This window comes from Thunnus albacares, chromosome 14 (assembly GCF_914725855.1).
Source record: "Thunnus albacares chromosome 14, fThuAlb1.1, whole genome shotgun sequence".
Lineage (NCBI taxonomy): Eukaryota > Metazoa > Chordata > Actinopteri > Scombriformes > Scombridae > Thunnus > Thunnus albacares.
The window spans coordinates 31,281,072-31,309,058 of record NC_058119.1 but is presented as its reverse complement, the minus strand read 5'-3'; the positions used below and the strand labels follow the sequence as shown (position 1 = coordinate 31,309,058).

At 41.2% G+C, this 27,987-nt stretch overlaps 2 protein-coding genes across 4 annotated transcripts in view; one reads left to right on the top strand and one right to left on the bottom strand.

The window, feature by feature from the left end:
- Window positions 1-48: 48 nt before the first annotated feature.
- Window positions 49-27,987, bottom strand: LOC122996644 (synapse differentiation-inducing gene protein 1). The gene is made up of 6 exons (XM_044372241.1): window positions 27,344-27,987; window positions 26,790-26,963; window positions 21,360-22,408; window positions 18,680-19,387; window positions 8,791-8,928; window positions 49-960 (listed from the first exon to the last, which is right to left on the bottom strand). The coding sequence occupies exons 4-6, from the start codon at window positions 19,277-19,279 to the stop codon at window positions 802-804; spliced, it is 897 nt and encodes a 298-aa protein (XP_044228176.1). The 5' UTR covers window positions 19,280-19,387; window positions 21,360-22,408; window positions 26,790-26,963; window positions 27,344-27,987; the 3' UTR covers window positions 49-801.
- LOC122996585 (cullin-9) overlaps window positions 26,576-27,987 on the top strand; it is a 50,840-nt gene continuing 49,428 nt past the window's right edge. For 2 of the 3 annotated variants that reach the window (XM_044372106.1, XM_044372105.1), the window contains exon 1: window positions 26,577-26,774. In XM_044372106.1, coding sequence (XP_044228041.1) covers window positions 26,633-26,774 — 142 coding nt within the window. In that variant the 5' untranslated portion in view covers window positions 26,577-26,632. Of the gene's footprint in view, window positions 26,775-27,987 lie in introns of all 3 variants that reach the window. The other variant, XM_044372104.1, reaches the window with a different exon arrangement.

Here is a 27,987-nt window from a genome sequence, read left to right as displayed (position 1 = left end):
ACAAAGAAATAATCTACCAAACACAAATTTCCTTACTTTTTGTGCTAAGTTTATTTCTTGTCTTTGTGTGTCTGTTCCTTTCATTTGCATTTTAATGGTTTTATGCTTCTTTTTCAATCTTTTACTGCTTTATGTAACTTTGAGCTGCCATCATGTAGGAAATGTTCTGTAGTGGAAGAAATATTCAGATACTTTACTGCAGTAAAAGTACCAATACTGCAATGTAAAAATACTACATTACAAGTAAAAGTCCTGCGTGAAAAATCCATCTACAGTTGCATTTGAAGACTGAGAAACTGTGAGGGACAATTTTCAACGATAAATTGATTAATTGGTTAAAACAATAGATTAATTGACAGTGAAAACAATAGTTAGTTTCAGCCTTAAATATTACAAAAGATATTTTAAAAAATATTTAAAATAATATTTACAGTTATACATTTTTGTCTGTCACAGGCTCAAATTTTGATTTACCAGATAATAAAATGTAAAATCTTTCATTTTAAAACAGATTTTGTCTGATTTAACATTAAATTGATGGAAATAAAGAAAATCAAACTGAAACTGTCCTTCACAGGAAACTGGATCCCATCAGACTTTAAAAATCCTCGCAGAGATCCTGTGATCTGATTGGTTTAAAGGTTTCAGGTTCCAGAGTCACCTGCTGACAGCGGGCACTTCCTGTACAAACACGGCGCGTGTTTGTGTTGAACGCTGTCTGCTGAGGAAACGCTCACCTGAGAGCCGGACTGCAGCTGAACGTAAACATCATGCTCCCAGTGGCTGATGGGTGATTTCCCTCTACCAGTGGTGGTTCTTGGACAGGTAGGCGATGAGCGCCACAGCCACGCCCACATAGATACCCGTCCCGATGGTGATTGACAGCACAGCCAGGAAGAGAGCCCGCCTCGAACTGGAGCTCGCCAGGTGGAAGTCGCCTTTAGACACCGCCTTATTGGTCTGGGGAGGGGCGGGGGTGGGGTGGGGGGGGGGGGGGGGGGGGGGGGGGGGGGCATCATCAGAAACAAACAACAATGACATGTTAGTCCTCTGAGGATCATTGTAAGGGACAGAGCTGGCAGACAAAGGAGACTCAGGTGGTTTCAAAAAAGAGTGTTTTTATTTTACCCTACTAACAGACCTTCCTAAATGAACACTAAGGGGAACATATATACTGGCCGATCAGACCATAACAGAAGAGGGGTAACTAACAAATGACAACCACTACCAACTAAGCAATAAACAACAGAATTCCCCCCCAACACAGGTTAACTCAACTAAATCAACTAAACCAAAAATACCCAACTAAACATTCAATAAAGAGAAACAAACAATATGACTAAACTTGAAATAAACAGTTCCCCCCCTATGAGGTGGCAGGACTTGGTATGACCCAATTGGCCACTTCCTGTATTTAACCATTCCATGTCCTGGTGCACATCCTTTGCCCAGGCCTGGCCAGATGTCCTCCAGGAGCAGCACCCCAACACTGGTAACTCAAAAAAAGGAAAATTAGAAGTTAAACTAATGACTGTACAAAAGTTAACCAAATGTGCACGCTACAAATAGAAACTAATGTACTGCCAAACTGTAAAATAAAATGAGTATGATGTATGAAACAAAATCCAGTGTGTTGTTATTTATTTGTATGTCATGTGAAATGTAATTAAATTAGCTAACTGAGGAAAGAATTAACTACGAATGTAAAAGAAACCAAAGTATGAGTGCCAGCTGGGATACAAACTTCAAAATGGCTGTGTGGCTGCAAGTGCGGCCATCACAATCATCAATGTCTGAACAGAATCTGATGGTTGTTGAGAACAAAGTGCTGAACAGTCAGAGGACATTTTTAGTGAGTAAAGTCAAATTGAAAGTGTAAAAGTGAGGAGGACATGTTGTCGTATTGTATTTAATGGAACCATGTACAGTGAGAAACATAAATGTTAACATTTGATGCACTGCACCACATTTAACTTCAAGCTCATTTTCATCTTCAGTCTCTTACAATTAAAACATTTAACAGCACAATAACAAACAAAGCAAAAAACACACAGGACACATAATACTAAATACAAAGCTACATACAACAGCACATCACACCCACCCACAACAGCCCCCCCATCCTCACTGCTCTGATAACACACAGACACACACTGATAACATCAGCCTGAAACCAGGTGGAGTGACTGTAACTTCACATCAGGCTGAAGAAGAAGAAGAAAGCCGATTAGAGAGCAGAGGAAGAACACATCAGTCTCTCTGCTCTTTAATCGCTTTTTAATCATGTTGATGTGATCAGGAGGAAAAACATCCTGTTTAGTTTCAGACCTCAGGCTGCTGCGACGACCTGACGCATATAAAACAACTGCTGCTGATCTGAGACCAGCTTTAACCCTCCGAACCTCCCGATCCAGAAGATCTGCAACAACACGACACTGACAGACCTTCATACAAGGATTTCAGCTGTGATGAAAGAAAAATACTCAGATACGTTACTGCAGTAAAAGTGCCAATACAACAATGCAAAAATACTACATTACAAGTAAAAGTCCTGCATGAAAAATCCTCCTACAGTAAAAGTACATAAGTATTATGAGCTTGATGTAGTTAAAGTATTGCAGTAAAAGTACATAAGTATTATGAGCTTGATGTAGTTAAAGTATTGCAGTAAAAGTAGTGGTTTGGTCCCTCTGACTGATATATTATTATATATGACATCATTAGATTATTAATAGTGAAGCATCAGTGTTAGAGCAGCATGTTACTGTTGTAGCTGCTGGAGGTGGAGCTAGTTTACACTACTTTATATACAGTTAGCTAGTTTAGTCCCGTGGTTCCCAACCTAGGGGTCGGGCCCCTCCAGAGGGTCAGCAGATAAATCTGAGGGGTGGTGAGATGATTAAAGGGATAGGAAAGAAGAAAAAACAAAGTTCTGACTTTTTCTCGTAATATTATGACTTTTTTGCTTGTAATATTCCCAATTTTTCATATAATATCACAACTTCTTTCTTATATTATTACGACTTTCTTTCTGAAAATATGTCTGCTTGTCACACATGCTTATTCATCCATCTCTTCTGTAGCCTTGGCTGGGCTCATCAGGAGGCGGGGCCTTAAAGAGACAGGAGCTAAAACGGCCTGTTTCAGACAGAGGCTGAACTGAGGGGCTGCATAAAGGACCAATAGAAGATAAATAAGGAGTTTTTAACTGGAAATCATGTGAAGATATTCCAGTAGAGCCCCAGAATATAAATATACACCTGGAACACACTTTATTCTGAGTTACAGAAGCTAGTGGAACAAAGGCTAGACAGGAAGTGATGTCATGACTTCAGCTCCCCACGTCACTGAGGTTCCTTCATAATCAAATTGAAGGAACCTCAAATATATAGTTTAAGTAAATAAACACACAAAACACCAACAGATCACCAAAATCCCTTGTAAAGTTCTCTAACGAGCAGCAGACTCTCGTTAGAGTTCTCCTCTGCTCTGCTGTGATTGGCTGGTGGTGTGTTCAAAGTTGCTGGTTAACATGATCACTGAGCTGAAGTAGGAGCCACTTCAACATAAGTCTGTGTGTGTTGTGAGCTGATGTGTGACAGCAAATAAAGTCTGTAACTGAGCTCTGCAGGTGTATTTGAGTCTCTTAACAAGCTCAATTAACGTGTAAACATGATTAACAGGCTTGTTGGCAGGAAACGGCTCACTGTAATTACAGCTTCACTTCCAGTAAGATTTAATTACAATTTCAAACGTATCAAACGCTCAGTCACATCTCTGACGTCAGCCAATCAGGGCCCAAAAGGGGCGGGGTCTTCTGTGATTGGTCCATTCAAGGACAATGAGGCTCCTGCTGAATAAAGAACAGCATCCTTGTAGATCTGAGTAGAGAAGAGCCTGAGTTACATAACTGTGTGTGTGTGTGTGTGTGTTGCTGCATTCTAGAAGCATTCAGTCAGATTATCTACGCTGGCCAACAAAAACAGATTGTTTCAGTCCACCACCAACAGTTTACTGTCAGGATGTTGTCAGGTCCTAACTGCCCTGACAGTAAAGTATCCTGATGGTAAAGTATCCTGACGGTAAAGTATCCTGACAGTAAAGTATCCTGACAGTAAAGTACCCTGACAGTTAAGTATCCTGACGGTAAAGTATCCTGACAGTAAAGTATCCTGACGGTAAAGTACCCTGACAGTAAAGTATCCTGATGGTAAAGTACCCTGACAGTTAAGTACCCTGACAGTTAAGTATCCTGACGGTAAAGTATCCTGACAGTTAAGTATCCTGACGGTAAAGTATCCTGACAGTAAAAGTATCCTGACAGTAAAGTATCCTGACGGTAAAGTATCCTGATGGTAAAGTATCCTGACGGTAAAGTACCCTGACAGTTAAGTATCCTGATGGTAAAGTATCCTGATGGTAAAGTACCCTGACAGTTAAGTATCCTGATGGTAAAGTATCCTGACAGTAAAGTATCCTGACGGTAAAGTATCCTGACAGTAAAGTATCCTGACAGTAAAGTATCCTGACGGTAAAGTATCCTGACGGTAAAGTATCCTGACGGTAAAGTATCCTGACAGTAAAGTGTCCTGACAGTAAAGTATCCTGACGGTAAAGTATCCTGACAGTAAAGTATCCTGACAGTAAAGTACCCTGACAGTAAAGTATCCTGACAGTAAATAACCCTGACAGTAAAGTATCCTGATGGTAAAGTATCCTGACATAAAGTATCCTGACGGTAAAGTACCCTGACAGTTAAGTATCCTGATGGTAAAGTATCCTGACATAAAGTATCTTGACGGTAAAGTATCCTGATGGTAAAGTATCCTGACATAAAGTATCCTGATGGTAAAACATCCTGACGGTAAACTGTGCTGGTGACAGACTTCACTTTGTTTTTAATTATTTTTGTGATTTTTTTTTTGCTACATGAAGGCATGATAGATGTTTTATAAATAAACAATAACAATTATTATTATTATTGTTATTATTGGCAGCTGCTTTTGCATTCAAGACATTTATTGAATTAGTACATCTGGCCGAGCTCCTCTCTGACGCAGCTGCATGAGAATCTGCACAGTTTCAGTGTTAATTGTGTATCTTCTGGTTTATCTGCAGCATAGATCTGATGCTTTTTATCGTCCTCTCTGCATGTTTGTCTTCATTCTTTATCAGTAGAAATATATTCTGATGCGTCTTCAGCACCAGTGGAGTCTGTTCATGTCTGAGATCATCAGATTCACTGGAAACACGCTGAGGTTTGTTTGACGTTTACAGTGTGAGTCTCTATTGGGACCATGTGACCATGTTTTCCTGTTTTTGGGTGAACTGTTCCTTTAGCATGACTCACCTCCTCTCTGCTTTTATTAAACTCTCTCTCCTCCTCCAGCTGCTGCAGAGCTTTCTGTTCTGTTCAGCGATGGATTTCAGTGTGGGAAGCGTTGCCACTGGCAACCGGACGTGTTTCTTTTGGAGCTGTAGGTGTGGAGTTGCCATGGAAACAACATCCACAACACATGCAGCAGATCAGCTACCACCACCACACAACAACAGGATGAACATTTCATAAAAAAATAAAACCTCTCTGTGCACAATAAAAACCTCCATTTAAAAAATTCTACATTTTCATCATCACAGTCAGATTTCTCCAGATTCCCTGTCGTCCAAACAACTCACACAGCTGTCAGCTGTCAATCAACACCACACAGATCAATACCGTATATGTTTATCCAAACTTTCCCCAGATATCAAACTAGAGAGTAGTATGTGTCTGCTCTGACCTGGAACAAATAAAAACAGTTGATAAGCGATAAAATGCAACAAATCTATTTACTTTTTTGGCAAAACTGTAATCTGTATTGATTATTAAACAGCTATTTTAAATATATATATATATATATATTTATTGATTTGTGCATAAAATATGGACAAAGTTCCCTGAAACAGCCGCAGTCCAAAACCCTCAAAGAGACTCAAAGATAGAAACAGGAAACATTTGATGATTTTATAGTGAAGAAATAACTGAAAACATTTATTATCAGATCAATTAATTAAGTCATTGATTCAAGGTTTGTTTTACTGTCACTTTTTACTGTTTCTACTTTCTTATTGTTATGTTTGTCTTCCTTTGTTAAAGAGGAATTTCTGTTATTATGTGACAGAAAATAAAGTTTCTTAAATTTTTCATGTTGAATCTTGTTTCCAGAACAAACAACATTTCAAATATGTAACCAGACGACCTGAAGCCCCGACGAGTTACCCTCATTTATACGTAAGAAATATCAACAAATTATCCGCAGGACAGACAGACAGATAAACAAATAAACAGACGGTCAGACAGATAGAGTGGTCTTCCTCCTCCTCCTCCTCCTCCTCATGCGGCTGAGTGCAGATCGGTTATATAAGGTTTATTCTGTCGGCGTGTAGGAGCAGCTTTGTGTTAATGTTCCAAAAACAGAAAGAGAAGAAGAAGAGACTGCAGCAGCTCATCTGCAGTCTGAACACACACACACACCTTAACATGTACACACACACACACTTTAAAGAGGCCATATTATACCACTTTTCCACGTTATCACAGTTCACCCAGTCTTAATAAAATGTTAAATGTATATATATTATGTGTTATGTATGAAATGTATCTGACATGTTTTGGTCAACATACATCACAGCAGCCTTCTCATCCTGTCTTACCGAACCCTGCCTGTACCAGCTGATACACAACACTGTGATACGCTGCTAAAGTACTGCTGACACAGCAGTACACAACTGCTGCTGCTGGTACTGGTACTGATACTACTACTGCTAATCTACTCAAACTACTGGTGGTATTACTACTGCTGCTAGTACTGGTACTGGTACTGGTAGTACTACTGCTAATCTACTCAAACTACTGGTAATATTACTGCTGTTGGTACTGGTACTGGTACTACTACTGCTAATCTACTCAAACTACTGGTAGTATCACTGCTGCTGGTGCTGGTACTGGTACTACTATTGCTAATCTACTCAAACTACTGGTAATATTACTGCTGTTGGTACTGGTACTGGTACTACTACTGCTAATCTACTCAAACTACTGGTGGTATTACTGCTGCTGCTGGTACTGGTACTGATACTATTACTGCTAATCTACTCAAACTACTGGTAGTATTACTACTGCTGGTGGTGGTACTGGTACTACTACTGCTAATCTACTCAAACTACTGGTAGTATCACTGCTGCTGGTGCTGGTACTGGTACTACTATTGCTAATCTACTCAAACTACTGGTAGTATTACTACTGCTGGTGGTGGTACTGGTACTACTACTGCTAATCTACTCAAACTACTGGTAGTATTACTGCTGCTGCTGGTGCTGGTGCTGGTACTGGTACTACTACTGCTAATCTACTCAAACTACTGGTAGTATTACTACTGCTGGTGCTGGTACTGGTAGTACTACTGCTAATCTACTCAAACTACTGGTGGTATTACTGCTGCTGCTAGTACTGGTACTGGTACTACTACTGCTAATCTACTCAAACTACTGGTAGTATTACTACTGCTGGTGCTGGTACTGGTACTACTATTGCTAATCTACTCAAACTACTGGTAGTATTACTACTGCTGGTGGTGGTACTGGTACTACTACTGCTAATCTACTCAAACTACTGGTAGTATTACTGCTGCTGCTGGTGCTGGTGCTGGTACTGGTACTACTACTGCTAATCTACTCAAACTACTGGTAGTATTACTACTGCTGGTGCTGGTACTGGTAGTACTGCTGCTAATCTACTCAAACTACTGGTGGTATTACTGCTGCTGCTGGTACTGGTACTGGTACTACTACTGCTAATCTACTCAAACTACTGGTAGTATTACTACTGCTGGTGCTGGTACTGGTACTACTACTGCTAATCTACTCAAACTACTGGTGGTATTACTGCTGCTGCTGGTACTGGTACTGGTACTACTACTGCTAATCTACTCAAACTACTGGTAGTATTACTACTGCTGGTGCTGGTACTGATACTATTACTGCTAATCTACTCAAACTACTGGTGGTATTACTGCTGCTGCTGGTACTGGTACTGATACTATTACTGCTAATCTACTCAAACTACTGGTAGTATTACTACTGCTGGTGCTGGTACTGGTACTACTACTGCTAATCTACTCAAACTACTGGTAGTATTACTGCTGCTGCTGGTGCTGGTGCTGGTACTGGTACTACTACTGCTAATCTACTCAAACTACTGGTAATATTACTGCTGTTGGTACTGGTACCGGTACTACTACTGCTAATCTACTCAAACTACTGGTGGTATTACTGCTGCTGCTGGTACTGGTACTGATACTACCACTGCTAATCTACTCAAACTACTGGTAGTATCACTGCTGCTGGTACTGGTACTGGTACTACTACTGCTAATCTACTCAAACTACTGGTGGTATTACTGCTGCTGCTGGTACTGGTACTGGTACTACTACTGCTAATCTACTCAAACTACTGGTGGTATTACTGCTGCTGGTGGTACTGGTACTGATACTATTACTGCTAATCTACTCAAACTACTGGTAGTATTACTGCTGGTACTGGTACTGGTATTTGGTAATAATTCCCAGTAGTAGTCTGTATGACTCAGTACGTCTGAGTAGATCAACTTACTGTGATCAAGTCTGAATCAGAGAAACTTTGTGAAGCATGAATGAGACACCTGATACCAATCAGATAATACAGACGTGACTTCAGCTCTGTCTGAACTGACAGGTCAGGTGTGTCAGGTCAGCTGTGTGGGCGTGTCCTTACCTCATGCGACAGGTAGAAGGCGGCGATGCCAAGTGGCCAGAAGCAGCAGAGCATGGAGAAGACGCTGAGGCCCAGGTGATCTCTGGGAGGCATCAGCAGGAAGGCGTCCTCGCTCTCTGATTCGCTGGAGTAGTCACTCTGATGAAACACACACACACGCAGGCGAGTTTACTGATTGTTTCATGCAGCCTGCGAGCTCACTCAGGTGTGTTTTCAATTAAACAACTGCATCAACACTGTCATCCTGGAGTCAGATCCATCCATGAACCACATTCTCCAATATTTACAGCTTCATTCCACATTAAAACATTACTGAATATTAGATCATTAGATTATTATTATTGATGCATAAACAGATCTACTGTAGCTAATTTTAATGAGAGGGAGAAACATGAAGCATCATTCACATATTCTTTAATTTAGTGTGACTTAAACTCCCTGATAATATCATCATCATCATCATCATCTCTAATGTGCATCACAAATAAACCTCCATAAATCTGATTAATTGGAGAAGTTTCTGCAGAACCTGCCTGAGAAAACATCACAGTGATCAGTGATAGTTGTCAGAACATCATGTTACACTGCAAACAGCAGCTGCTAACAGCTGATTCACACGACTTCAATGGAGACTATTTGACTAAATGTGAACAAACAGTTCTCAGGTTGTAGCCCACAGAGAAGACACTGAATCCATGGCAACATTATGCTTCCTGTTTACATCCCCAAATCAAAGTAAGGACAAGCAATAAAGAACAATAACAGAAAAATACGGAAACAAGTTCATATTCTTGGAGTTTGTCTCTCCTGACATCACTAATGCTCCAAATCTTATATTCCTGGAACACCGACAGTCTCTTCTATCCATCACACACACAAAAACCAGCAGACATACAAACTGCTTTACATTAAACATAAAATGCATCAAGACAAAATGTAAAAGAAAATATTATAGAAAGACATTTAAATACAATTCAAAAGAGTTGAATAGAAACTAAAAATAAGCTAAAACTTAAATAGGAGATAAAAGGTTACAGTGAGAGATATGAATCAAAGAAAAGTCTTCAGCCTTGTTTTAAAAGAACTGAGAGTTGATCGTATCGTATTGATCACGTTATCACTATTTTTAATAATGTGTTGGGAGGACACATCTGTCTCAGTTTTATCTGGAGTAGAAATGTACAATTTTTTGCCTTTGTGATGAAGTATCAGAAATACTAAAGTAAAGGACAATTAACTCAGAAATGTACTTAAGTAGTACTTGAGTACACATATACTGTACTCACTAAATGACTTCATAATATTTATATTGCCACAGAAAACAATTTAATTTTTGTAACATATTGAAGTACATGATAAGCTCTGATAGATGCTACCAAACATCTTTGATGCTTTTTAGAAGCATCACTGTGTTCATATGTTTATGATCATCACAGTGTATTACGCATTTAGTAACAGATTTTTATTTCTCTTTATTGGCAGTGATGTAGACACATATTGCATTATTTCTATTTCACAATGATGTGTACAATCTGTTGAATGAAAATGAGTTTTTGACCTCTGGATCTTTGCATAAATGAACAGATATATGTGTTACTGTCACATCATATCATCACATTCAGCAGATTCAAAGGAAAACTTCCTGCCAGGTTGTGAAGCAAAGAAACAGCCAGCGATGGAAGAAGTACTCAGATCCTTTACTTAAGTAAAAGTAGAAATACCGTCATCTAACAATACTCAAAAAGTTCTAAATTCAAAATGTTACAAAGGTATTATCAGCTAAATGTACCTTAACTTGTACATAATACACTATGCATAAGAATTTGTGTCTATTATTTGTGTCAAATCTTCATCTGAAAAGTAGCTAAACCTGTCAAATAAATGTAGTGGAGTAGAAAGTACAATATTTCCCTCTGAAATGTAGAAAGTAGCATCACATGGAAATACTCAAGTAAAGTACAAGTACCTCAAAACTGTACTTCAGTAAATGTACTTCCACCACTGGAAACAACAGCTTCAACATTCTGATGTATATTTCACCTACAGGGTAATATATCGATATTCAGTGTTGGGGAAACTACTTTAAAACTGTAGTTTACCAAATTAATTCAGAATGAAAAGTAGTTCAACTACATCTTAAAAGTGTAACTTGTAAAGCTAAGACTACTTTAAAAAGTAGTTCATCCAACTACATCACAGGAAATGATCACAATCTGAGTCTGTAATCTCATATTGTTACACAGAGGCACAACTGAACTGACGCCATAGACTGTAACAGACTGTAAATAACAGACGTAGCCACGGTGACGTCACCCACTGGCTTGTGGACTCCCGGTTTGAAGCATTGAGTTTGCATTTTGACCGTCGCCATCTTGGTTTTTTGGATCCAGACGTGATGAGAAGTGACCATATTTGGAAGAGAGCGTGGAGCTGGGGAGGAGCTCCCCAAGGTCTTAATACAGCCCCTCACTCATCGCCGTGGTAGCGACTAAGGCATACGCTGCTTTATCATCTATTTTACTGTAAGTGGAACCATAATTTACAAAATGAACATCATGCTGTATTGAAGAAGACTTGAAACTAGTGATTGACACCGTAAACTCATTAGGAAAGTGTTTACTGAGGTAATAAATCAAGAGAGAAGTAGGCTCATTTTCTCATAGACTTCCATATAATCAGACTTCTTTCTGGAGCCTGTAGAGTCGCCCCCTGCTGGCCGTTAGAGAGAATGCAGGTCTCCATATTAGCGTCACTTTCCAGACCCGGAGCTTCCTGCTTGGGTGGAATATAAAAAATGATAAATTTCCAGGGAAATTCATAGTATTCGATCACAGACATCTTGGTCGCAAACCACGTGTGATTTATATCAAACAGCAGGTGATTGTCATTAAATGATAACCGCAGCCAACGAGCTGTGGCGTTGTATCATATTATATTATGTTATATGGCGAAAAACATCATGAGAATACTGTGAATATGACCCAAAGAAGAAACTACTGAAAAAGCTCATTAGATTTGAATGAAGTATCATCCAAATACTGCAAATTGTAGTTAAACTAGTAATTGAATTACATGTAGTTAACTGATCCCCAACACTGTCGATATTATACTGATATCCTGATATGAGGCTAGATATCGTCTTAGATTTGGTGATAATTGTTGTCTTTTCCTGGTTTTAAAGGCTGCATAAAGTGAGACTGTTGTGACTGTTCTATTATCTGCCTTTAACCACTTAGTTATTATATCCACATTGCTGATGATTATTTATCAAAAACAGTTAACAGTTTATAGGTTGCTTAATAAAAGCCTTATGAGTTTCTTGTAATTGTTTAGCACTACAAACACATTATTGAACTAATTTACCTATTATTGTCATTGTTAAATCTTGTTGCTTTATTAAAATTAATACATAATTTATTATGCACTTATTAACAGTTAACAAGGGCCTTATCACATATTAACTATTGCTTATTACAAGGACCCTAATGTAACCTGTTACCTGTAAATATTTTATGAAAGCACCAATAGTCATCATCACAATATCAATATTGAGGTATTTGGTCATAATATCGTGATATTTGATTTTGTCCACATCGCCCAGCTCTAATTTCACCTCAAACATGTATGTTAGTGAGAGCAGGTTTGTACTCTTACAGTAATCTCTCTCTGTGTCTGGTATTAGAGCGACAGAGTAGATTAAACCAGACTTTACCAACAAAATCACCGCGTTCTCAGCTAATCGTCTCTAAAGCGATTGGCTGTTAAGCGGCCAAATGTGTCGTTGAGAGAGCCGCAGCTCGCTAATCTTATTCTGCTGGAAAGTCACTGAGTCACAAGCGGATGGATGCGGGGATCAGATCACTCGATTAGATGGATTATAAAACATCCTTCCTCTGAAAAACACACAGCCAAAACATTGAAAACCTTCACGAAACTAAACCCACAACATGTCAATGTGACAGACGTGGAGTTCTTCCATTCTGTTCCCAGTCTTTGTGCTAAGCTAAGCTAAGCTAAACAAAATATGTCAAGCATTTCCTTAAAGTAAAGACATCATTGTTTGGGGTTTAGGAGATGTTTTCTCTCAGCACAGAAAGTACTGGACAGTTTGTGAAGTTTGATGTAAAACCATTAATCCAGTTAAAGTCAGTCCAACTAGCCTGGAGTTAGCTTCTAGGTCTTTACAAAACCCAGACTGTTGACTAGCTTGTTAGTTAAGAAGCTACAACTTTACTTAATTTACTCTGTTTTTAATGTCGCAATTAGCTTTCTAACGGACTGATGTTGGTTGTTAGAGCAAGCAACCCATTCTGTGCTTTTTCAGTTATATAACGTTATATTACCAGTATTTAATTTATATGTTGGTAAGTATACAAGGAGCCGCTGGCCGTCACATATAAGTTGAATAAAGCCTGAACTTCACTGTCGGTCTATTTGTCTGTATTGTTAAATGGTAGCCGGTGCTGCATTGACTCGTGTGTTCGACCAATCACTGCACACTTCCGTCACTCTTAGCTACTCTGTACTAATGAAGAGTTTCTGTCAGAATATAATATCTCTGTAACACCTGATGTTTATGCAGAAGTCTTTGGTCCAACATTCTCTGGAGTCTGTTTGCTGTTTAAATATCATCCAAAGGTTAATGTCCAACAATTATCTCCAACATAATAACAGCAGATCTATAAGAGCTCTACATTCCTATATGCGATTTCATATCAGAATCAATTCATATATGTGATGGAGGAAGGCCTGAGACTTCCTGTTAGAGCTGTTGCGTCACAACAAAATGATGTCCAATGATTTACTGCAACAATGATGAGAAACAGCAGCATCTTCTAACTGACTGTTGCAGAGCTCAGGAAGTCTGGGATGAACTGAGAGTGCTTGGTGCACATTTTGATTTATGCCATAAATCTGTCATGTATTGTATTATGGAAGATAAACTGCCATCCAAACACAGAACTGATACAGATAATTATAGTTATTGTGTTGCTGTATGAAAACAAGATGTGCTATGATAATACAACCGACAGCGACATCATAATACTTATGAATTGACACTTCATCCCTGAACTCTGTGCACTTTATGGATGTTTTGCACTTTGGCACTTTATGTACTTTATATGTTATATTGTTATTTGTTGTGAAATTCAATAAAGACCTTTTAAAAAACAAGGCTTGTGCTGTCATCCTATTTGTTGATCGTTGTCATGCTATTGTTGATTTTGTGTGTCTTTCTTGTCTCCATGCAGAGCTCGTTTGTATTGGCGCCACTTTTATTGTTGATTGTATTTTCACCGCTTTTCTTAATATTTGTGTATCTGCCCAGGGACTACAGATGAAAATTAGCCTTTCTGGCTAACTCTGGCATATTTTCAGAAATGTTATTAATGTGCACTGTCCCTGTCAAATAAAGTAATAAAATAAAATAAAAATAAATACTTAATTACCAATAAAGTTAAGGAAATTTCTTTTAAACTCATTCATAAATTCTATCCAGCTAGAAGCTATGTTAAAAAAAAAAAATCTAAGAGAGACACTGATGTTTATGTCCAGAAACTGTAATTGTGAAGAATTTCCTGCCAAACCTACGAAATGTGTTTTCATTTCTGAAAATATTGATGAAAGTTTTATTTTGCTCTGTAAGAATGTGTTGTTTGGTCTTCTGGATAATAATACACAGGAAAACACTTGTACATGATGAATCTTATTATTATTTTTGGCCAAATATTCACATCCATAAATGTAAATTTACCAGTAAGAAACAGCGCTTCATTACCCTAAAACAATATATTTATTCAATTTAACACTCTTTAAAACAAAAAGTAATTAAAACTTGTGTTAGAAATTAAAGAGTCATCACCCGGGGTGATGGGGAAGTTGGGAGCATTTGTCATTTTGGTACATTTGATATAAATTAACTCCATTTCTGTTATAACGCTATAAATAATAACTGCATATAAAGTTTAGTTGAAGAGGATTTTTAACTATAAATAAATAAAATCAGCTCAGGAGGAAATAGTGCATCTGTTGGGGACTATTTTCAGTGGCGGATTAATCCACATTAGGAGCTCTAGTAAGTATTTCTACTTTATCTTCCTATCGATCTACAGCCTGGATGTGTTTCCATCCATCTGTTTTTATTGTCATTTTCAATTTGTGCATCAATAAAACTGAGCGGAAACGCGGAAAATTAGAAACAATCTCTAAGAGGAGAAGAGTAACAGCAGCTCAGAGTGAATAAATGAATCATGTGACTTGAATGTCAGTGAAGAGCTGAAAACATCAGATCTGTGTGGAGCGATGATGATGAGGAGGCTGTAACCTTCCTCACATCGATACAGAAACGTCATATTTCCATCATGTTTTCCATCGTTTGAGCTTTGACTGTCGCTCTTTTAATGACGTCATCTTGCTGTTTCTTCTTATTCTGCAGCGGTTTAACGGCGCCGACTGGAGAATTAGCGCCACCTGCTGTTTATCTGCTGATATTCACACAGCGGATGGAAACAAACATTCACTACATTTTATATATTGATCATTTTCTGGAAATTCTGTCTGTCTATCTCATGAATCTTCCAGTAAAACAATCTCATTTCTCTGCTCTTCTTCTATCATTTCATTTCTTAATCTCCACCATATTCTTCCTTTGAAACATCCACTCCTCCTCCTCCTCCTCCTCCTCCTCCTCCTCTCAGCTCTGAGCTTTGATGAAGCAGGTCGACATCAGAATTCAAGATGTGTGTTATTCAGCTGCTGGAGGCTGAACACGAGCCACTCAGACAGAGGAGGAGGAGGGGAGAGGATTCAGAGAGAGAAAAAAGAGAGGAGTGGAGGATGAAGGACAGAGGGTGGAGAATGAAGGATGGAGGTAAAGATGGAGGTAAAGATCATGGAGAAGGTGGAGGGAGAGTGGACGGTGGATGAGTGGAGGACAAAGGAAGGAGGAGAGTAGAGAATGGAGGAAATATGGAGGCTGGAGGAAAAAAAGGTGAATGATGGAGGGTAGAAGGTGAAGGATGAAGGACAGAGGAAAGAGGGTGGAAGCTGGAAGGTGGAGGTTTAAGTCGGAGGGTGGAGAACAGAGCTGCAGGATGGATAATAGACCACAGAAGGTGGAGAGTGGAGGATATTAGGAGAAAGATTGGGATGGTGAGAGGACAGAGGGTGGAGAATGGAGGTAAAGATGAAGGATGGAGGGCAGATAAAGGAGGTTGGAGGACGGAGGAACGAGGGTGGAGGCTGGACAGTGGAGAATCAATGCTGAAGGTGGAGGGATCAAAGGTGGAGGACAGTTAAAATAGAGTGGAAGGCGGAGGAAAGAGGGTGAAGAATGGAGGATGGAAGGTGGAGGGTGGTGAACAGAGCTAGAGGATGGATGAAGACAGTGGAAGGTGGAAGGTGGAGGATATATATACGGTTGGGTGAAGGATTGGGATGGACGAAGAGAAAATAGAGTGAGGGGTGAAAGGTGGAGGGTGGAAGCTGGACAATGCAGGGTGGAGGACAGAAGAAAGATGGAGGGTTAGAGTGAAGAGTGGAGAATGAAGGTGGAGGGTGAAGGATTGGGATCAAGGGTGGAGGAAAGAGAAAATAGAGTGAGGGATGAAAGGTGGAGGACAAAGGGTGGAGGGTGGAGAATGCAGGAAGATGGAGGACAACAGGAGGACAAAAGGGGAGGTTGAAGGATGGAAGATGGAGGGAAGACGGGACAGTGGAGGGTGGAGAATGAGGGGTAAAGATGGAGGGTGGAGGGTGCAGGAAGATGGAGGACAGACTATGAAGAACAGTGGGTTGGACAGAAGGAAGGTTGGAGGACAGAGGAAAGCTGGAATGTGGAGAATGAAGGAACGAGGGTGAACAATGGAGGATGAAGGGTGGAGAGCAGAGCTGGAGGATGATGGACAGCAGAGGGTGGAAGGTGGAGGATTGGGATGGGTTAGGGTTAGGTAGGTGGAAGGTGGAGAGTGAAGGACAGAGGGTGGAGGATACACCATGAAGAAGAGCAGGTTGACAGAAAGAAGGTTGGAGGACAGAGAGTGAAAGCCGGAAGGTGGAGGATGGATAACAGAGTAAAGAAAGAAGGTGGAGCTTTACGGCTGTGGATGGAAAAGGGAAGATGAAGGGGTGGAGAACAAAGCTGGAGGGTGGATGATGGACAACAGAAGGAGAAGGGTGGAGGATTGGGACAGGTTAGGACAGAGGAAAGAAGGTGGAGGGTGAAGAAGGATGAAGATGGAGGATAGACATTGAGAGAGGAGAAGGTGGAGAAGAGACTGGAGGGGCAGAGAAAGGAGCTGAAAGGTGGAGGATGGAGAAGAGAGCTGGACGATGGAAGGTTGGAGGACGCAGGACGCAGGACGGAGGGTGGAGCAGCTGAACTACAGCAGAAATGTATGACATCACTTCCTCTCTGTGATGGAGGAGCTATTTCAGCGAGTTACGGTAATAAACACCACCTCAATACTCTGAACACGACATCACTACAGCGTTACCATGGAAACTGTGGGCTTTAAACAGTGTGTGTGTGTGAGCTCCTTGTTTACATTAAAGGTACCATTTGGAGCTTTTGATCACTGGAGGCAGAGTTTTGATCACATGACCCACCAGCACAAAAACAACAAAAACAACCGACACATTTCTGCCGCCATGTTGACCAGCTGCTCTACGAGACGCTGAGAGTGAACCAGAACGAGCTGAAACTCACTATAAAGCTCCGTAAAGCCGAGAGGAGCTGCTGAGACTCATCATCACTACGAGCCCCAACCAAGGTGTCACTGGATAGATCAGACTGTGGAGCAGCGACATACGTGTCACTATAGAAATAGTGTTTCAGTGTAAAAACTCCAAAATAGGTTAAATTTAGTTTGTGTGGTTCATTTCAAGAAAATAACATTTTGAGAAAAAAATTGTAATATTGCAAGAAAAAAAAAAACTTCCTTTTTTTGAGAACATTTTGTGAGATGTCGAGAGAAAGTTATTTATGAATATATGTTAAAGTTAAAAGTTATATTTGGAGGGAAAAAAAGGTTTGAAGGTTTGAAAAGGTGTAACTCTCTTTCTTTTTTTTACTTGTCTTCACAAATCTTCCATACAACGTTTACAAACTGTCCAAAATGCTGCTGCTCGGCTTTTAACACGATCCAACAGATGGTCACATACAACTCCTACTTTAATCTCACTGCGCTGGCTCCCAGTAAAATTTTAGAATTCATTTTAAAATGTTGGTGCTCACTTATAGCAGCCCTACATGGCTCCACAGTACATTAGTGACCTTCTGCACCCCTACACCACTAGTCGAGCTCTTAGATCCTCCACCCGGGGGCTTTCTAAGTCAACCTCATACACATTTTAAGACCCGGGGGGATCATGCCTTCCAGTCAGCAGCCCCCTAAACTTTGGAACAATCTTCCAACAAGCTTAAGGTTCTTGGATAATATAGACTCCTTTAAAAAGCAGCTAAAAACCCATTTGTTCAGACATGTGCTATTTTATCTTAGCTTGTCCATTTTATCTGCTCCACTTGTGTATTTTATCTGGTGTCTTTGCTTTTCTTTATTCTGGTTTTATTTTATTTTATTTCTTTGACTGCGAAGCACTTTGTAAGGGGTGTTTGTGAAAGGTGCTTTATAAATAAACTTTGCTTGCTTAAATGTCTGACAGCAGCTGCAGATCTGAGAATATGGAAGATAAAATCCAGCAACGCGCGTCATGTTTTCAGAAATGCTGAAGGGAGAAGATAAACAGGAAGTGATGTCATGACTTCATCTCTCTCATCACAGCAGCATCTGGTGGACGTTCGCAGTGGGTGGAGCTGTTTCACTAATCAAAGATAATCATGCATTGATGACTGATCACCGATCACTCTCTGATGACTCTCCGTTCTTACCTCGAGCTCCTGGAACTCATCGTCATCGTCGATGTCGTACGACAGCGTGTGAATCTTTGCATCCTCTCTGGAAAAGTCCAGAAACTTCCCGTCAGCAAACAGCAGCGCCGCCTCCTTCGTGGTCGCAGCAGCGGCGGCGGCGGCGGCGGCAGAGGAGGAGGAGCAGGAGGAGACATCCGGAGCGAGGCCCTCAATGAAGGTGGTCTCGCAGCAGTCGCTGACCCCGGCCTCCCCCCACGCCCGCAGGATGCTCTCTGGGCACAGCAGGAGGCTGGGGGCGGGTCTGAGGTGGGGGTCCGCCGCCTGGTGGAGGAGGAGCGCGCTGGGGTTCAGGAGCTGAGGAGGACCCCCACCTCCTCCTCCTCCGCTCCACCCGCCGAGCTCCTGCTGAGGGGGGGCGCTCACCACCACACGACCCTGATACTGAGGAGCAGAGTACATCGACTGCAGCGCCTCTCGAGGCTCCGCCCCCTGGCTGCGGGTGTTGATGAGGCCATTTTGTCTGCAGACTTCTCCTCCTCCTCCTCTTCCTCCTCCTCCACTCGGTGAGGCTCTCCTCAGTCCAGAGTAAGTTTCAGCCTCCTCTCCTCCTCCCTCCATCCCTCCTCAGAGCTCCACTGGTCGCACCTCCTCCTCCTTCTCTGCAGAGGTGTCTCAGAGGGGTCAGAGGTCAGAGGTCAGGGGTCAGGCATCGCAGGCTGAACTCTCCTGAGACACAAAAACAGTAAAACAGATAAAGAACAGAGAAGACCTGCAGCCACGAGTCACTGACATGATTTAATAACAATATTTAAAGAGACAACGATCAATATTCAGCTGGTTAGTCTGAACCAGGTGGTCTGACAGAGATCTGTATTAGGTAACAGTCAGTTATATGTTGTGTATATAAATATCAGTGAGGTTCAACTGGGGCTGGATTATTTACATGATATCAGTATTTCATTTTTTTAATATCACAGTTATCATCAGTACCGATACATCATGAAACCTCTTAGTATATTTACAGTATTTATATATTTTGCTGCTGATCTTTATAATTATGTCTGTGTTGTTATTTGATTATTTAAATATATTTATGTTTGATTTCGTGTTCATGTTGAACACAGACGAGTATTTTTATGAATATATTAATAAACCGTCCTGACAATAAAACACAGAACAAACAAACGAAACAACATGAGGATCATAAACGCAGTGCAGAGAGTCTCTGAACGCTTTCAGCAGAGATCAGATAAACCTGACAGCTGACGGCTTCGTGCTTCTCAGCCGCTGAAGAAGTTTTCAGGCTGAATCTGAAAGTCTCCACAGATCCTCCTGAACCTGCAGAGGTCGATTATTCTACAGACGTGGAGCTCGGAGGGAAAAAAAACTCTAAATTACTAAAAGAGTTTTTATTGAATCGAGAACCACGGCGGGAACATAAAGGACCTGATGGAGTTACGCAACAATAAGGCTGCAGATACATAAAACTGAGTCCTCATGAAGAGTCCCAAATCCTCCACCAGAGAGCTGAGGAGGGTTTACTAAAGGGCTCCTTACACTTCCTGTAGATGCACCTGCCTGAAGCTCACTGAGGCTTCTATAAATAAATATACTTTACTTTATAGTTATTAATAAACGCAGGTCTGTGGTTCAGTTATATAATATAATATATTAATACCTATAAATGTTGTATAACTACAGAGATGTAATGATGAAGATGAATCTGAAACCTGATCAATACATCGTTTATTAATCTAAATAATATTCTGTTGATATAAGAAGTTAAACTGTGTTTTTACTTTCATTCTTTATGATGTTCCTATAATATAATCATTATTTAAATACAGAAGTATTATCAGCAAAATCTACTGACAGTATTCATCGTGCAGAGTGTGATATTATTATGGTTTATTATATTGTTTGTTTTGATCACTAATAAATACATATAACAATATTTGAATGTCACAGTTCATCGATTAATAGTAATTATATTCTATAAGTGATCATATGTTGTTTTTATTATTATAATAATAATTCATTTTATTTATAGCACGTTTCACACAAAGTGCATAAAATATGTTTTTAAAGAAACCACAAAAAACAAAAACAGAATATTAAAATATGGTGAATAAATATCACATGACATCATCCCCACACTATCATAACTCTATAATAATATTCCTACAGTCAGTAATATTTTAGTTTAGTTGGATTGTTTTAATTCATGTTTAGGATGTTTATGGTTTATTATAACAGAGTTTATTGATGTATTTATGATATTTGTGTAATATTCCTGTAGTGACTCGTCCTGTTTGTGTCTAAAACGACCTGCAGCTCATATTCATCCAAATAAAATAATCCATGCACATTAATAATAAAGCTGAGCTTCAAAGCCGCCTAGAAATCCCCCCAAATACACACACACACACACACACACACACACACAGAGAGAGATATAGAGAGAGAGACAGAGAGAGAGAGAGTGAGAGAGAGAGAGAGAGAGAGAGAGAGAGAGAGAGATGTACAGCCTGTAAATATAAATATAGTCTATATGTGTGTTTGGTCAAATCTCATCAAAGCTCTGCTGTCAACCTGAATACCGACAGTGTCACCGTCTCTGACGTCATCCCGGTGATGTCGTGTGATCACGAGCGGACATAACACACACACACACACACACATACACATAAATACTCACGCGCACGCGCGCACGCTCACCTCCCAAGGTGAGACATGAAACTCTGCATCCATCCGTCCATCCGTCCATCCAGGCTTCACACCGACACCTCCTCCGTCCTTCAGCCGCCCTCAGTGCGCTCTGTGCCGCGTAGAGAGCCCAGAAGGTCTCGGTGAAGGTCCGGAGCTGCTTTAAGAGGACAGAAGAGCCGAACGAGAGGAGAGGCAGGCGGACAGGCAGGTGTCCGTCTGGTCGGAGGATGATTCTCCTGCAGAGAAGAGATGGAGAAGAAGCTGAGGAGGAGGAGGAGGAGGAGGAGGAAGAGGAGGGTAGAGAAAGAGAGAGAGAGAGAGAGAGAGAGAGAGAGAGAGGACATCCGCTGCTATAAGTTTACTGACTGAGAGGGTTTTTACACGGAGGAGGAGGCATGTGCTGAATACAGAGGAGGTGTGTGTGTGTGCGCGCGCGTGTACATGGTGAATAGCAGCAGAGATTTCGTCCTCATGGTCCTAAAGCCCCTCAGAGATCGGCTCATGATGAGCATCAGGGTATAGTAGAGAGTTTACAGGTTTAGTTCCAGCAGGAGGATTTTTCTTTATTTTTACTATTTTCTACATTGTAAAACAACAACTGAAGACATCAGAACTAGACAATAACACATATGCAATCATGTAAACAAATCAAAATATTTCATATTTTAGATTCTGTTTGCCTTGATGCCTTCAGGTCTTTTGAGTCGAGGTCGTGTTAGTACACAGCAAACAGCTCTGTTCCACTACTGTAATGATCCGTATCATGACAAGATCCACTCAGATAAGCAAAGACAAACCACGTCCATCATTAATTTAAGACATGAAGGTCAGTCAATCTGGAGAACTACAAAAAAACCCAGAAAGTTTCTTCAAGTGCCGTCACAAAAACCATCAAACGCTGTGATGAAAGTGGATCTCATGAGGACCCGAAACCAGGACAGGAGACCGAGAGTTCCTCTGGATCAATGATCAGATCAATGCTTCCAGCAGCAGACACGTTTCATCATCAGCTGATCGGAGGAGACGAGTGAATCAGACCTTCATGAGAGACCAAGAAGAAGAAGAGAAACAGGAAGAATCACGTTAAACCAGTGGAAATCTGTACTTTGGTGTTCCTAATATTTTGTCCACCTAATTAGCATACATGAAGCTTCATAACAGTAGAAGTGATGTCATTGCATTGATTAGACGGAACAGCTGTTCCTAATAAACTGCTCAACAAACAACCTTCAGCTTTTATTGAAAAGTAAATAACTGTTAATGGTTTAAAGGTGAAATGACTGCGGATTAAAATAAGTTCAGGTTACCAAAAACTGAAGAAATATGTCTCATTTATTTTATAAAAGGATCAATTAAATATCTGCTCACAGCTTTTCTGCATCAATGCAAGTAAATAAAGTGAAAGTTGACATAAAAATGTTCTTACATGTGTTTGTTATTGATAAAAACAAACAGTGATATCATAACAGTCTGCATGATGAGTACTTTTACTTCTGATACTTTAAGTACTTTTTGCAAATAATACTTCTGTACTTGTACTTGTAATACTTACAGTAACATTTCATCACTGACGGAGACGTTAAACTGTTTAAACTCAATAAAAACTAGAAAAACTAAAATTAACTGAATCTAGAACAGCTGTGAACGTCCTTCACAGGTCCCCCATCCTCCTCTTGGTCCCGGTCCCGGTCCTGGTCCTGGTCCCGGTCTTGGTCCTGGTCTTGGTGCCAGTCCTGGTGCCAGTCCTGGTGCCAGTCCTGGTCCCGGTCCTGGTCCCGGTCTTGGTCCTGGTCCTGGTCCTGGTCCTGGTCCTGGTCCTGGTCCCGGTCCTGATCTTGGTCCCGGTCCCAGTCCCTGTCTTGGTCCCGGTCCCGGTCCCGGTCTTGGTCCCGGTCCTGGTCCCGGTCCTGGTCCTGGTTGTAAACAAACTGAATCTAGAACAGCTGTGAATGTCCTTCACAGGTCCTCCATCCTCCAGCTGCTGGTCCTGGTCCTGGTCCTGGTCCTGGTCCCGGTCCCGGTCCTGGTCCCGGTCCTGGTCCCGGTCTTGGTGCCAGTCCTGGTCCCGGTCCTGGTCCCGGTCCCGGTCCTGGTCCTGGTCCTGGTCCTGGTCCTGGTCTTGGTCTTGGTCCTGGTCCTGGTCCTGGTCCTGGTCCCGGTCCCCGTCCTGGTCCTGGTCCTGGTCTTGGTGCTGGTCCTGGTCCTAGTCCCAGTCCTGATCCTGGTCCTGGTCCCGGTCTTGGTCTTGGTCCTGGTCCTGGTCCTGGTCCCGGTCCCGGTCCTGGTCCTGGTCCCGGTCTTGGTCCTGGTCTTGGTGCCAGTCCTGGTGCCAGTCCTGGTCCTGGTCCTGGTCCCGGTCCCGGTCTTGGTCCTGGTCCTGGTCCTAGTCCCGGTCCCGGTCCTGGTCCTGGTCCCGGTCTTGGTCCTGGTCTTGGTGCCAGTCCTGGTGCCAGTCCTGGTGCCAGTCCTGGTCCCGGTCCTGGTCCCGGTCTTGGTCCTGGTCCCGGTCCTGGTCCTGATCTTGGTCCCGGTCCCAGTCCCTGTCCTGGTCCCGGTCCTGGTCCTGGTCCTGGTCTTGGTCTTGGTCCTGGTCCCTGTCTTGGTCCTGGTCCCGGTCCTGGTCCCGGTCCTGGTCCTGGTCTTGGTCCTGGTCCCGGTCCCGGTCCTGGTCCTGGTCTTGAAGAGGGACTCTGTCTGAAGACTTTAATAGTTTTCGTTTCTATTGAGCTCGTTGGTGATAAAACATTTTCAGATGTTTTTTAACATGTTGAGGTTTTATTATTGTGGAAAACTGGAAACCAGTAAATATTCAGGTATCAGAAGCTGCTAACAGAGAAAAAATGACGATTCTTCTTTCTGTGTATTGATTTATTGATTTATTTGAGCTGTGATTGGATGTCTTCACATGAACAGTCGGGATCAAAGTTATAATTGATCCTCTGATCAATCATGAACATGTGATCAAACCTTCATCATAATCCAACAGATGTTCACGTTTCACTCAGAACCACATACAGGAAAAGAGTTAACAATACTTTCATTATCGATTAATCTGCACATCATTTTCTCATTAAATCAATTATTTGTTTTGTCTATAAAATATAAGAACATACATAAGAATATAAATAATATAATATATATGAATATGAGTCCATGGCGATGTCTTCAAATGTCTTGTTTAGTCTGAGAGTTTATCAGGAAGAAGCTGGAGGCAGATGATGTCGGAGATTCATTTTCTCTCATTTGATTAATCAATTAATCAACCAATCATTTCTACTGCCGTGTACAGAGACCTGCAGCTGATGAGAGGAAGATGTTCTGTTTCCCAAAACTATAAGAGACTTCAGCTGTTGTAAATGTTGGTTTATCCAATTGTTTCATCTCATTGCATGAAAATCAATCAAAGATCAATCAAATATGTACATTTCTCTTTTTTCTTTTAATCTATACTGGGATTTATGTTTATTTCCAGTTCAGCTCCAGTGCAGTAAAGTCTGATGATGAATCCTCGGCGCCTCCTGCTGGTCTGGAGAGATGAATGCAGACAGTTACAGAGTTTAAAGGACCACTTCCCCAGTGTTCCCAGTGTTCCCAGTGTGTTAAACCAGCAGTCAGGTGTCTGTAATCATTCCTCCTGTTCATACTGGATATTAAAAGATCCTTCAAATGTGCTTTCAATGCATTTAAAAGTCTGTGTGAAGCTTCTTCTTCTTCTCTTTGTGTTTCCTCGGACAGTGTTTCCCTGTTGAGCTGCAGGTGGAAGTATAGTAACAAAAAGAGGAACTTTGGCACTAAAAAGACTGTAACGTTGAAAGATATCTACTTGATTTCACTCATTTGGACGCTGAAGCTTCATATTAGCTTCAGATAAACTTTAAATACATGTTTGCACAGAAGGAGGACTGTGGATTTTGTCCTCCATCACTTCCATTATAAGGTCATCATGAAGGGATCTTCTAATGGTCAGTATGAACAGGAGGAATGATTACAGACACCTGACTGCTGGTTTAACACACTGGGAACACTGGGAACACTGGGGAACTGGTCCCTTAAACTCTGTAACTGTCTGCATTCATCTCTCTGATTACAGCAAGAAAAACACTGACTGTTGGTTTAAAACTTGTTTTGTGAAACTTTCCTTTAAAGATCAGCTGGACTTTGCTTCCTGTTTGTTTTATTATAAGAGTTCAAACATGTTGAAGTCTGAAAGATTTTTTAACTAAATGATATTATAAAGTAAGAATTAACTTTTAATCATCATCATGAAGACATGAAGGTCAATCTGTTTATCTATTGATCATTCGTTCTCTGTGCTGCTGATCACATTTTGACTTATTTTATTCATCACTGTTATTAATTTTCCTCTCGATCCTCATAACTATGTCTGTGTTTTATTGAATGTCTCAGTCTCTGTAAAACACTTTGATCAGCTGTTCGTTGTTAAATGTTCTCTATTAATAAATTGATAACCTTCATTTATAGCAGCTTTTAAAATGAAGACTGACGATGTTTGATTGTTTTTCATTATGAAGTGATTCTCTGTGAAATACTGTTTTTTTTTAATCTACACACTATTATTTCATCATCGTCTTCCTGTGTTTATTGCTGTTTAATTTACTGTGTTTTTATGGCATTTACACTTAATGTAGAAAAAACAAAAAAACTGTAAAATAATACAGTAAATTTATGTGAAATAACTTTTTTTTTTTTTTTTTTACAGTGTATTGATCACTTTAACAGCTGTCGTGCATGTGACGTAATGGCAATTTACATCCAATCACAAGACGCCTGGAGGGCAGCGAGTACCACTTAGCCAATCAGAGGCAGAGTAGGGCGGGAATGAATGAGAGTTGGGGGAAAAAAATAAGGTGTCTGAGCTAAAGTGATGAAAGTTTGCAATCATGATGTTTCAGAATTAGATAGATGGATAAACCGAATTTATGTGCGTTTCTTCTCCACTACAGTCTGTATACTGTATACTAACTATATAATAAAGAGGGAAATACGAGAGATTTACCGGGAAAACACACAGCGGGAGAAACCCGGGAATAACGGGAGAGTTGACAGGTCTGTCAGACATATGAGGAGGGATCTTTAAATAAAACCTCAGTATTAATGTCGTGAATCTACACTCTGGAGCAGCAGATGGCGGTGTGCACCTTCACGCTGGTTTGCGACCTGTGATAAACACGAAGAAGAAGAAAAATTAAAAGTAAACGTAGAAGAAGTCGCCTGTGATGCTGTTCCTGTTACAGTGCGCAAATGCGCATCCTGCAGTCCGGTCCTCCGGTGGATAACGACAAAACAAACACCAGCAGGCTGGGAAACGACACGTTAGGGCGGAAGAGAAAACAGCGCTTGAGGGGCCAGACAGACACGAAGGGGAAAGTCTGTGACGCGGCAGGTAAGCCGGACTCACCTGAGCGGAGCCGCTTCTCCGGGCCGGAGCGGGTGCTGACCCGGGCGGGGAGCCGGACAGGGCCGGGCGGGGAGCCGGACAGGCCCGCCGGGCTGCGGTGCCGCCTCTCCGGGCCGGAGCGGGTCCTGACATCCATAGTTACTGAACACACCGTTAACTCCGAGACGAGCCCCGCTGAGAGAATAACACACCAGACTCCATTCAGAAATCTGCTAATTTAACGCAGCGCTACTTTAATTCAACCTAAACATTATGAGTGTACGGGACACTCTTCTAGTCTGTATACATGAACTCAATCTAACAGCACATAATAGAATAAAAAATTAACTTTTAAGACTGTTTTGCTCGGTATTCCAACATTATTGTCTCACTAACGTAAATAACGTCAGTGAGCGTCAGACTGCAGGAGGTGAAAGTGAGGTGGTTTCCGTGTCTGGAAGGACAGTTTCTGTCTGTATCTACGCGCCGAATTTACCAGAATATTCTGTAAAAACACATTATGGCCTTGAATAATGTTTAAACTTGAATTAAACTTGGCCCACAACCAACGTCACCTTAAATCTGAGCAGTTTGAAACGGAGTTTGGTGTGACGCGCTGTGCGAAGCGCGGCGTGGATACGGCTAGCTAACGAACCACTTAATAACCAGAAGACACGTAGATTATGTGACGTATCTAACCGACCAGCTCCCGAGACACGGATACAGGTGTTTTATTAAAGTGTATGAACATCATCTGCCAACTTTAACTCAGCACAGGACCGACTGCTGACGTTAGCCAACGTTTTATCTTCAAGGATTTGGCTATTATCTGGAACTTTGCTAGAAATAACCGATAGCAAGTCGACTACCTCAATAACAGCTACTTATTGTCAGCAGTGTTTACATAAGTGCTTATTAAATAAAGGTGTGTTCACGTCATTTCTCTCTGTGTGTGGTTTGGGGCTGACTTGTTCGCACACACTGAGTGGTCAGTGAGAGTTGGTCCAGTTATTAGACGGACCCCTGTGTAAGCTAACACACGCCCAGCGGCACATGTGATATCCAGCTTCACAGGAAAGAAACCGTGGCAGCTCCAGAAAGAGGAAGCTGCCTACAAACCGAAAATAAGCTCATCAAGGTTTCTATCTTCGGGAAAATAATATTAAATCATCCCGAGACAGCGGTGGAGAGTAATTAAGTACATTTACTCAAGTACATT